This window comes from Ambystoma mexicanum, chromosome 12, assembly GCF_040938575.1.
Source record: "Ambystoma mexicanum isolate Mex_15411 chromosome 12, UKY_AmexF1_1, whole genome shotgun sequence".
NCBI classification, from domain to species: Eukaryota; Metazoa; Chordata; class Amphibia; order Caudata; family Ambystomatidae; genus Ambystoma; species Ambystoma mexicanum.
Genome location: NC_090936.1, coordinates 681908814 through 681921840, shown reverse-complemented (window position 1 = coordinate 681921840; position 13027 = coordinate 681908814). Strand labels below are relative to the sequence as shown.

The 13027-nt window shown below is 42.6% G+C and overlaps 1 protein-coding gene and 1 long non-coding RNA gene across 2 annotated transcripts in view; one reads left to right on the top strand and one right to left on the bottom strand.

Moving 5' to 3' along the window:
- Positions 1-4610, top strand: part of LOC138513999 (uncharacterized) — a 46120-nt gene extending 41510 nt beyond the window's left edge. Inside the window, exon 3 of the long non-coding RNA XR_011281860.1 lies at positions 4505-4610. This is a non-coding gene — a long non-coding RNA (uncharacterized lncRNA). The remainder of the gene's footprint in view (positions 1-4504) is intronic.
- LOC138513998 (lysosomal alpha-glucosidase-like) overlaps positions 1-13027 on the bottom strand; it is a 1078298-nt gene that overhangs the window by 729215 nt on the left and 336056 nt on the right. Inside the window, exon 5 of the mRNA XM_069629222.1 lies at positions 6015-6183. Within this exon, the coding sequence (XP_069485323.1) occupies positions 6015-6183 (169 nt within the window). The remainder of the gene's footprint in view (positions 1-6014; positions 6184-13027) is intronic.

Below are 13027 nucleotides of genomic sequence, written 5' to 3'. Positions count from 1 at the left end.
TTGCTGACAATTGTCCATCAAGAAAAGAAACTAAGGCAGGGAAACATGGTTAAATGGAAACCAGGGGAAGGGTTCTTGAAAAATATCCCATTCACTCTTTTCATGTCAGTCCAAGGGAAGCTAGATGGCGGAGGGACATGCAGGGAGATGGTAAGTGTTCTGCTGACAAGTGAGTGGGGACATGGTTGGTGAGCTGAAGTGAGGCAGTGCGGGGGAGGTTTCAGAGAGAGCAGGACCTGCATGTGCCATCAGCCTTCAGCTCACTTGGAATATGAGCCATTATGGCTACAACATGCCTGCCAGTTAATCAACCTGATTGATTGTGCCACCACGCATGCCTGGTGCTAGTTGATAAATGAATACACATTTTCTCATCTCTTCGGATTTGCAGCATTTTATTTCTGTAATCGGAGTCACTGGTTCACAGTACAACAATGAGGATGACCCCCAAAAGGATTCCCCCTTTAAAGATCATGGCTGTTGAGTAAGATATCACCAGGCAGCTTTGGTATAGGCTCTGTTTGAAGCTGTCAGCAAGCTGTGGCTCATTTACATATGAAGGATGTGATTAGGGCGAATCACCTTCCTTTAGCTGTAGTATCGCCCTGAAATTAACATCTCTTGTATGTTTGACAGCCTGGCTACAGCCCCATGACAGCCCAAGGACAGCTCTGCTACAGCTATAGCACACAATTGAAAAAAACAGCAGCATAGCTAAAACACAGCTAAAAAGCAGAAACCTTGCATCCTTCACCATAGCTAAATTGAAGCCTTCAACATTTCGACATGGGCATCTTCAGCCTAACAACCATGGCAAGGGGGAGAACATTCTTGCTGACACAAGTAATGGTAATGCCCTGGCGGGGGGAGGTGACATTCTTGCTGGTAAGGTATTCCCTAAGGCAAGGAGGAGTAAGAAGTTCTTGATCGAAGGTTTTTTGCAGCACCAAGGAGCCTAAGAAGTCATGAAGACTAGAGTAACAGAGAACTGTAGGTGCTATATCCTGGGCCTTTAAATAGAATATTAGGGAATATTAGGGATCCTCACTTGGACACCAGGTCATTTAGAGCAGGCCCTGGCACTTGTTTCTCCACCTAGCACTCTCTGCGTAGCCGACCGCTTTAATTTGAGTTTTTACAAACCCTAAGGTCCATTAGGCATTATTCCCCTCCCGTACCTTGAAGCCTAGAATCAGAGGCCAGAGGGGAGAAATATTTAGGAAAATAAGCCTGAGTTACCATCCCATTTGGGAGGCTGGCGAAACATCAGAAAAACATACAAACCTCATATTTTTGTTATGTTTCATCCTATTCACTGATTGCTTAGTCCTAGCCAGATCAGCCCTCCTGTTTGGCTTCCTATTCTGTTCCCATGTCGCATAAGTGTTAACTTAACCTCAGCATGGGGGTCTTCCTCAAATAAAGGGGTGTCACTTTATTTTCGCCCTAACTAGTTCTCTTTCCGCCTCCCATCATCACATAATAATATTCGCCCTTAGGATTCCCTAACCGCATGGAAATACTTTCTGCTGTATATGCGCCATACAAATGTTCAATAAATAAATAAAATAACTAAATGCCTCCACTGTCCTCATTCCAGGATATAGTGGCCAGTTTGCTCCTTGAATTCAGGGTTATAACCCCCAGCTCACTTCTTGCCAACTCAGTCTGTGCTGTTTTGTTAGGCTGTGATATGGTTACCCACCAGCCACAAGAGGTCAAAGTGTCAAGGTGCAGAGCTATAGTTCACTATTCGCTATGCATTTCTTAATCTGGGCTTGGGTTATCTTTGGATGTGGAATATGGTTGTAAGCAAGCCCTTAAATTTCTCACAGCCTGGTCCCCATAGTCTGGCCTAGATCTTGCCCTCAGCGGTCTCAGTCTCTTACATTTCTTCTCAGGATTCTTATCTTGGATCTGTATGAGGCAGCTCAGTGAGTGTCACACTCCCTGTACCCCAAGGCTGCTGTGTGCTTTTGTAGGGATGCTGAGTGTCCTGCTTATTCATCAACTATTATCATTGGTTATTCTATAGCTTTGTGGGCTGCAGTTGAATATTCCCTACACTCCTTATGCCTCGTAAGTGTAGAACCTCAAAGTTCTACAGGTGTCACTGATTTTGATCTCCTTTTTGATCATTTACATTTATCATCACTTGTGCAGTGGCAGGTGAGGGTGTAAAACACCCATTCCCCCTTATTGAAGTGAGACAGAAGTGATGTTCCTGCAGCACGGTCTAAGGTTTGGTTCTCCTGGTATCTCTGGAAAAGTGGCAAGTGTAATGTAACTGCAGTGAGTGTTTTCCTCTCCTTTCTCCAAGCCATCATTAGACTCTCATTCTCGTGCCGGCAATGGGGGATAAAGTGTAGTAGCGGAGCTCTTCAAAATACTCCCATTTTCTATCTATTGGATGTGAAAATGTAGGAAAAATCTAGCACAAAAGACAACAAAATAAAGTTCAACACTGTTACTAAAAAATTCAACAGATTGTGTTGGATTTGATCTCCTTTTGTGATAAAGAAAAATGCTCAATAAAAAAGTAAGATATCTGACTCAGGCTGGTCAGGCAGCGGGCCAAACTGATATGATTTGATAAGGGAGGAGGTCTGACTCACTTAGAGTATCAGAGGATCCCCTGATTCTGGGGTTTAATGGTCAAGTTCTAGGTTGGGATCCCGGATTTGGCCTTCTGGTTCCATGTTCCTACAAGGTATGTTAGGGGATGACTGCCTAAATGGTTCAGTGGTCATATCTGTATCTGTAACTCAAAAGGATAACTATTCTCAGAGTATCAGGATGGATAACTAAGCAGGAGTAAGGGTATATCAAAAAAGTGAAGTGTTTGTGCAAATTAGTTCAAGAAAATCCTGAAAATCTCAAGGGTATATCACCCAGCTGACTTATTGTACTCAGTCTCAAGAGTATATATCAACCGGGATGATTCTTGATTTCATTTATGGTTTTAGATGTCTCCTTGTACAGATATTTTCATTCTCTGACTGTGGGTCACATCACCAGGCTTTTGGTGATAAGGTAGCACACTCCAACCAGCAAGTACACCTGATCTCCCACTGACAAGGTTTACCCTATCAGCATGAATTAATTCCTCTGCCCCCTTTCCAATGTATTACATGACCTTAACAGCAAGTATTTCTTCATTCATCATCCCTCGTCAGGGAGCTTTCCTGAAGGATCATTGCCTGGCTTCATAATTATCACCCTCGAGATCAGGGTTACCCTGCTGGGCTAGATCCTCCAGTCTGAGCAGGTTCAGCTTTATACTTTCTGGCATTGCACAACTGGCAGACATCGGGGTAAAACCCTCAGAATGCTTACATACATTTATTCTACTTTGCTCAGCCCTCATCAGGCTTGTGCCGTTACTTTTTCCTTGGCTTTGGCCTTATCTTTTCTGAGGGACAGCTCTCAGCAGGCCTGTGGTTCTCTGATTTCACAGGTCTCTCCTTCTCCGTCCTCTGGGATCAATGTAATCACTATACAATATAATACCCTTCTCTGGCCGCTTGTATAGGGGTTGACATTATACAATAATACCCAGTTTGGTCCTTTTTTTCTCCTCCATCGTTCTCTGCATGTATGTCCTTGGATTGGCCCTGCCCTCATTTCCCACCTACTCCTTGTGGTTCCCAGGTGTTGAAGCTCATCCATCCCCTTTTCGGATCAGCTAGATCTAGATGTTTTGAATTATGAATATCATGATCCCTCACCACTGGGAATACCGATTAGGGCTGATTAGAGTTGCAGTCCAAAACATCCACAGAGCCAAAGGTTGCAGACCAATATATTGTTTTCCTTTAGTGATGGATGTGACAGTGTTCTCATGCCTCAAACATGGGTCCAGAAATGCATGGTGAGATGCCTACGCCTGCTTAATCCTGTCTGGCAGTCGGGAAAGAATATGATATCCCTCTGAACAGCACACCATGGCATTGGTGGGCATCCCTAGCCCCCAGCGTCTACTTAACCTCTGCAGTTGGTGCACCAAATGTAGCATCCAGTGAGCGCAACCCCTGAGCGGGCAGGCGGTAAAAATGTGTAAGGGTGGAAAAACACAGTCTATCCTTTTACTGAAGTTGAAGCCTCTGCACAATTTCTCCCCCTGCTGATCTAATGCCTGCATTCTGGGGAAATCTACATAAGGATGTGATCACCCTGCAGAGAGGTGGTGGATCTTGGGAGAACTTGCTCTGGTTATTCGATAATTTGCTGAGGTTACCAGAGTAATCATAGCAGTGGATGAACTGGGTACTGAGGAGGGCTCTGTGGATCCCCGCTATCCTGCCTCCATCTAGCCTTTTATACAGTGGGCACACATCCCTAGTCCCCTGAGCCACTTTTCTAATCCTAAAGGAAGATTAACCACTGTGTCTTTACGACAAGGGGGATCAATGAGAAGAATGCATGCATGAGAAATATGTGAGGAAAGCAATGTTCTGATTGTTATCTTTTTCAACATAACTTGTAATCATGTTTTATATTTTAGGTAGGATCAGACCCGGGGCAAGGGTGCACACATTCCATACCCTAGGCAAGGGATGAGCTCTACTAGAAGCCACACAAACAGAGATGCTGAAGAGGAAGGGGAGCTGAGCAACCTGCAACGGGAAAATATTCCTCTAAAGAGGAGGTACACACCACAAACCTGAGTTCTTCATAGACAAAATAAGGTGCAGTACACATGGGGGAGTTTAGCCCTTACACTGAATTATATTACAGTCTACTTATCAAACATACTTGGGGGAATTCCCAAAGGAGAGGATTTTATGGAGCCTATCTCCACTGTGGGACATTGAGGGTTGCCCGCACCTCAATTGAGGCTCCCTGCAGCTCAGCTCACCACTGTCACACCAATTTAACACAGAGCGGTAAAATTAACATAACAAAATAACATGCGTTAAAAACGACCACTGGATAATTTGCATAAAGATTGGAATCGTCAATGGATTGTGCAGTGTGTTGTCTTGAGATTTGCTGCTAAATTATAACGGTTTAAGAATGCAGATGTCCATTAAAACACTTTTGTGTTTATTTGAAGAACAGGGATGTCAACTTGGATCAGAAATGTTTTACAGTAACACATTTAAAGATGGTGGAGGCATTCCCCTGAAGAATGCCTGTACAAAAGCACAAAGAGAAGGACAAGTGGTGTGCCAGTTTGTGAGGCTGTGAATAAAGTGGGGCGTACACCAGGGACAAGAAAAAACAAACAAAGGAAAACAAGGTGACTTACACAGGTAACATTACCTTTGGATGCAAAAGCTTCAAACTAAAGAGGAGTACTGTACAAACATCCAAAATTATATAATCACTTGGCAGTGGAGGCAGTGTAGCGGATTACACATAGAGAATAGTGAAGGAAGGCTGGTGGAGGGGTCTCAGTCTTTAGCAAGTCAGTGAAGGTTAAACCGAGCTTTGAAGAAATCGAGAGGTACAACGATACCTCAAAAAAAGAAAACTCTTATTACAGTCGTGGCACAGCAGGGTATACCAATGTTAATCCTAGTACCATGTAACTAAGAACACAAAGCGTACATTGTGGGCATTTATCTGATTTCTTTTATTGCCAAAATAGTCACATCACCTTATAAAGAAACACTGTTAAGACGTCAAAATAAATAGGGATGCCTCTTAGCTATAAAGCTAAGAAGCTGGGATTGCCCAGAGCATGTGGCCAGCTCTGTATGTTTACCGCCTCCAGGCCAATCAAGTCCAGAATCTGTGCATTACAGATTGATTTGACTCTATTAATATATCTGCTGAAAGTGGCCAGTTTTAAACTCCATGGGCTGACAGAATGAAGCACCAAGATTCAGCAAACAATTTGAATCCCAGCCAGCACCTAACACATGCATTGCCCCAGGGATCGCATTTTCTGTTTGAATGCAATATACTAACCATCATATTATTCATGTTAATATGTTAAGACATTAAAACGCAGTTCATTTTATTTTCAATTGTGCACAGACTGCGGAATATGCTTTAAGAAGGATTACCTCTGGCGGCTGGTCTCTGGAATACATCGGATATGTAACAAAGTTCAAATCGTGCTTGAAATTCGGATGTTCGTGTTCACCAAATCCATAAATTGAGCTTGATGGCAGAGCAGTGGTTATCTGCAGGAATTGGTTGGCAAAGGTGAGACCTCCAAGTGATGTGTCCCATCTACAGGAAAGGCATAAAGAATATATGCTGTTGAATAGAGAAAAATGTCACATGTATTTTTGAATATGTAATGCTGCCATGTGAATAAAATGACATCATTAGAAATATATTGAATCACCAAGTGGTTTTGTTCCCTTGCAGAACCTGTTGCTTGCACACTGAAGTCAATTGCATGCCAAAGCTTATGGGTCAGTGTCTTTTATCTGAGTAGATGTGGTTGTCGCATAAAATATAACATTGGAATGTTGAAGTCACATTTTGAACAATAGGTCTAAAGGGATTTAATCACTAATAGCACATGGAATTGATTAGTGATATCCTCTCAGCCAATCAGAATGATGATCAAAATGCAGTTAATAACCCCTGGTATTGACTGCATGCCAGAAATTGATTTCAGAAGCCGTCAGGGAGACAACAATGCATATATCTACATTCAGGAAACAGCATTGCAATTTCCCAGAACTATTTCTTTTAATGAGACACTCCAACCTACTTGAACTCAACAGTGAAAGAAATACGGTACACTTTAATTCTACACCTAAAGCAAGCTCTTGACATCACTTTTCCAGTTCAACCAAGATTACAATGAAAATGTGTACCTTCTAAAGACAAGATAGTTATTTAATATTACACAATTACACCACATTTCATTTACTGACTCATTTTGTGTACTTTACACGTAAATAAATTAGCATGTTTACGTCACCACCAAAATCTCCAAAATAGTTATTGCTATTAGCAGGGCTCATTATGAGTATGGCAGTGTGTGAAATAACGGTGGTAATGCAGTGGTAACTTTGTTACCACTGCATTACAGCCACATTACCGCTTCGCTATGCTACAATTTTGGTGGTAAGGTGGAGGATTTACCTCCAGCAAAATGCTGCAGGTAAATCCTACACCTTGCTGCCAAAAACTTGCAAAATCGGCAAATTTACTGCCGGTAGAATTCATGCCGGCAGTAATTCTGCCGAAATCCACATGTAGTCCTATGAACTACAGACAATGGGGTTTTACACAGCCTACCACCACTTGTAATCCTGCTGTAAATCCATCGGACAGAGTGGTGGTAATAGTAATTTCATTTGGTGGATTTACTGCTGAAATACCGCCGACCTTGTAATGAGCCACTAGGTGCTAATAGATTTTTAGACTTTGGGAGAGCACATTATCACTTGGGACAATGATCCTTTCACAATTTATGGCCCTCAACTTGGCATCAGCCTTAACTTGGATGCGGGTCATTATCCTGCAATAATGAGGTCTCCTTCGCTCTATAAAGCTATAATTAACACAGGGGGCAGCCTAACATTTGCAAAAGTGCTAAATATTTAGCAAATTCTGTTAGTACCGGTTTTGCTGCTAAAATAATAAGGAATGAAGCAAACAGGTTTTATCCCAATCTGTCATATCAAGAAGAGCAAAAAGGGAATTTTTTGTACTATGTTTGCAGTTTAACATTACAAGGAGTGTGTTTACTACAGCTCTTTTTTTGGTGAGGCAGCAGCACAGAAAAAGAAAAACAAATCAGTCTGCATCATTTAGCAATAGTGCATTTTTAGATGATATGGATTGAGGACAATATCGTTTTGCCCCATTCTCTATTATAAAACTAGGGCAACATTCATTTGCTCCACTTATTTCACAAGAGAACTGTTTCGGTAATCTGGTTTATGGAGTGTACAACTGGATGCTTATCAGCCAATCCAGACTGGCCCTACGTACCGCCATTACTCTGCACTTGGTCCTTCGGTCATTCTCACCACCACATCCACCTGTGTCTCAGGCCTGCATGTCTACCTCAATGCGTGGAGAGGTGCCCAGAGTTTGCTTGTTAGAACTCTTCTGTCACACCTGGCTTTCCACTGTTTATTTTAGAAGTGTAGGGGACACCTATTCTTAATCAGTTGGTACTACGATGGTGGTCATCTTTAAGATTTTCTTTTTCTTGAGCCTGCCAATCGTGCCAATAAATTGGGCATTTAATTTATTTTGTGTTCCGCGCTGGCACTACCAAGAGGGTATCATAGCACCAAACAAGGTTCAAATGTTCATTAGGTGAAACATAAGATATAACATTTTTCAGGATAGGGTAGGAAGATTGGGATTGACAGGCGATGGCAGAGGAGTTGGTGTGTCAAGATTTGATGTATGGAAAGAGATATGTTTGATGGGATGGCATTCAGGACCTTGCAAATCTGCATACTTGACCAGGGTAGAGTTGGATGTATAAGGGGTCATGGAGACAAAATGTGTCCTGTAAGGGAGCAAGGAGGTCAACCAGTCACAAACAGTGCATGAGAGTTTCATCTTGTGGGTTAGGATGTTTAGGAGAATGGTGTGGTCTTAATGTGGAAGGCTATGGGAATGTCAAGGAGAGCTGTATCTCCTTTGTCAGTGAGGGTGTAGCGGTGTAGGGGTCAGAGGCTGGACATTACAGCCAAGGTGCTGTGGCCTAAAAGTTGTTTTTGTCCAAGGCACTCTTTTGCCAAAAGATTTATGCTTAGAAGATAGAGCCCTAAATGGCCATTCACTGTTCTAAAACGGCAAATTATTCCATCCCTGCAAACTGATCAGGTGCCCATGGTCAGTTTTCTAAAATACGTTCATTTGTTCTCACACCAGTGAGCTAGAAATATCTTGTGGTTCGTTCTCTACACACAAAATGCTATTTGCTTTGGATTCTGCATCATCTTAAATGTACCCAGATAAAGAATTCGAAAGATTTCACAAAAGATTCAAAACGTTACTTTTCAGAAAATCCGAAAAGGACAGACTCATCTAAAATTAACTCCACTTGCTGGGTTTCCCAGCATGCCGCTAAACTGTAACTTGAAGCAGCCATAACTAGTTATGCAAAAAGCTGCAAAGAGTACTTGGCAAAACCAAGGAGAGTGAAACATGTCTGATGAAGTCCTGAACCCCAACCCACAGATGATGTGTCACTTGAAGGATTTTGTAATAAAATGGATCCTTTTTCCCCGTATCATGAAGCCTCCAACATTTTCTTTTGTTTTTTTTAAAAAGGCCCATATCCATAAACATGCCCTCACACAAAAGCGTTTACTGTCCATAGACCTCTGTTTCCCAAACATAAATAGGTAATCTCAATGCACCTTCAAAATGCATTTTGTAGCAGACATTTTAATAAGATGCACATGCTTTTTAGTGAATGCAAGCAGCAACACAGGAAGCTAAATATCCACCTGCTTAAATGTATGAAGGCTTATGCATGGCCTGTGATTCTAAGTATATACAAGCCACAGAAAGAAGATTACGGGGTAATATTTGTGATGTATAATCTTTTCCTAAAATTTCTTGTACACAATCTGGGTATTATTACCGCCACAAAATCTATCCAAGTTTGAATATAGACCCTGTGCTTCCTCAGAGGTATTACATTTGGGAATATATCGTGCTTATCCTCATAACATGAGGAACACTCACTGAAAACAAAACTGTTCACTTTTTAACTCAACCAAAGCGTAACAGTTATGAACAATAAAGTGAGTTCATTTTGTTGCCATATTAATTGAATCAATCCGTTGCAGTGTTGTTATTGCATTGCTGTGCACTGGAGGTCCTTTCTAAGCTAAATGTTTATTTAAAAGACTGGCCTGGGCCTCTTGGGATCATATGTCATGGAATAGTCATACACAGATGGTATTTTATGACCGAGCCATAAATCAGAAGGATTACTCGGATGATAAACTAGTGTTTTTTATAAGTATCACTATTGGATGAAAGTAAAGAATGTAGAAATACCGCAGACAATGGCGTTGGAAAAAAGAAGACTGCCATTCTTTCACGAAGACTTAGAGAAAGTGTCAGAAATCCTATGGACTACAAGCCCATATGATGTGGGTTTAATAAAAGGGATAAGTGCAGTTAACATTAAATGAAAACCAGGAGCTGTTTTACCATGAGCAAAGCAATACCCCATGTCCAGAGAGGTGGATTAAGGTACATTTGAAACCATTTCAGCTTTAATGAAACAAGGCATATTAATGCCATCAGACGCGTGGTGTAACACCGCTGTGTACCCTATGAGAAAATCAAAGGAGGGTCATGGAAATGTATACAAGTCCTTTGCCCTCTAAACAATATATTTAAAGTTGAGTTTCCTTTAGCTCCAAATTTTGCGACGATATTGTGTAACATCCCATCCACGGTTAAATATTTCACACTTATCAATTTGAAAAATGCATTCTTTTAGATTCCCTTTCATGAAGAATCAAAAGATTTGCCATCATCATTTTTGTATACAAATATCCACCTGAAACATATATGTTTCCCCCAGGGGTACCTTGAGTCCCTTTCCATTTTTAACAGAGTCCTTTAGATGTACTTGGGTAATATCCAATTAAAAAATGCAATGACACTCAGATCCTTATCCCTTTGACAGGTGACTATGCCAAGGATCTAGCCCTGATTAACATAATTTACCTCATCATTCAGGCATGGATGGCCACACAAGGTCTCTGCCTGAATGATGAAAAAACAGAACTCCTCCTCCTAGCCACTCCCATCGACATTTCCAAATTAGGCGATCAATACCGCTCATTCAACATCAATGGCAATACCAAAAAAGTCACCAGTGAAGTAAAAATGCTAGGTTTTTACCTAGATTCCTCCCTTAACTTGAGAATACAGGTTATCGCTATTGCCACAGCAAGTGCCTACACCTGCAAGCTTATCAGAGCTTGCAATCCCTTCCTCTACACGCAAAGCTGTATCACTTTGGCCAGAGCACTATTACTGTCAAAAATTGACTACTGCAACGGACTATATCTTGGGGTTAACACATACATAACAAAATAATTGCAGATCTGACAGAATAACGCTCTTATGACAGCCCTGAGCATTCCCCGTAAACAACATATCGCCTCCATAAGAAGAGACCAAAACTGGCTCTCTATCAAAGAACAAATTCAACTTAAAACCGCTTCCCTTACTTACCAATGCCTCAATAACGCAGCCCCACAATACCTCGCTGATGAATTTGTCCCGAAACATTATGCTAGACTTACCAGATCAGCCAACTTGGGCTACCTACAAGTGCCTAGATATAAACTCGAAAAAGCAGGAGGCAACAGCTTCCCTGTCCTACCCGGCCAACTTTGGAACTCTCCCCCCCCCAACTTCAGAAACATTCAATCCCTCTCTATCTTCAGATACAACATGAAGAACTGGCTTATCATCAACAATGACCCTTACTAGTGCAGTGCTCCACCTTGTATATATGTAATATCTCTCTTCTCCCCTTGTACCTAAATATGTCATTCCATAAGTGCCTTGCTCCCTTTGTAACTAACTGTGAATAATTCTGAAACTGCTTTTGTACATTTTTTTAGATACTTTATTGTATCGTTTTTCTTTTTTTTAACCCTTGAACTCAAAAATAAGGACCTTGAACTCAAGAGCCAGGACACTGAATGTCAGAGGATCCAGCTAGAGAAAGCTAGAGTGGAGACTTCAGCTAGAACCAGTGAGAGTGTCAGGTCCCCAGCCACCAAGTTTATGAAAGATTTGGTTGGTGTATTTGTGGAGGGTTCGGATATCCTCCAATGGATTGAAGCGTTTGAAATGGCTTGTGCGATTCATGATGTGGATAAAAGAGATTGGGCGAAGTGTCTGTTAAGCAGAGTGCCTCAAACCGGGTATGACTGTATTCTGAAGCTGAGTGTGGAAGAAAGGGGTCAGTACGAGTGTATGAAGTCTGCTTTGATTGCCAAGTTCGGCAAGACACCTACCCAATACCTTAGAAGGTTCAGGGATTTTAAGAAAAAGGAGAATATGTCTTGGGTTGACTGGGTGAGTGCTGCGCACATGAACATGATGGGGTGGATCGATGGATACAAGGTTAAGACTTTTGTTGAATTGTCCCACCTCTTGTTTTTTGAGCATTTCTCTGAAGCCTGTTCACCAGAGCTGCGTCAGTATGTGGCTGACCAGAACATTTTGGACCCCTTTAAGCTGGCTAGGTTGGCTGACAAGTGGGTCTCCCACCGGGTGTCCCCTAAGGACTCCAGTGGGAAGGACAAGGACAAAGAGAAGGGGGCCTCTCAGAAAGCTGAGGAGTCCCCCAAGCAATCACAGTCGGGTAAACCAAAACCTTCCTCTCCTAAGACCCAAAAATCTAGTGGGGATAAGTCATCTGGGGGTGGAAATAAGAGTAGTGGTCCACCTGCTACTAAGCAGGCTCCCAGTGGTTCCAGTACCGTACCCCGCACTCCTGGCGCTTGTTGGGACTGTGGGGCTCTGGATCACAAAAGGGGTGACCCCAAGTGTAAAGGTAAGGCACTTGGAGTACAGGCTGTCAGCCTGACCTACCCTTACCCCGTGTCTGAGGTGGAGGCCACTGTCCTCCCCTCCTCTGCCGGGATCACATTTGGTGCCCCGGTGGAGATTTCCTTAGTGTCCCTTGGGGCCTGGGACCAGTATGCGGAAGTACTGGCGACTATCCCACAGAACACCCATAGGTTTTTGAGAAGTGTCCTCTTGAATGGCCAGCCTTCTACTGGTTTGAGAGACACTGGGGCAAGCATGACAGTGGTGGACAGGACCCTGCTCAGGCCAGAGGACTATGAAGGTGCTCCTCTGCAAACCACCAGGTTAGCTGGTGGGCCTCCCAAATTATCACCTGTAGCCTTAGTCACACTCATGATTGGCGACAAGACAGCGAGGCTTCCTGTCCTGGTTCAGGACAATGTCCCTGCTAACATTTTGTTAGGGAATGATCTAGTAGAGTTGGGGTTGATCTCAGATGGTCTTCCCATGACTGCTGCTACAGTCACTAGGTCACAGGTGACACCGGGTCTGGCTGTGGGTCAGGTACCCGAGC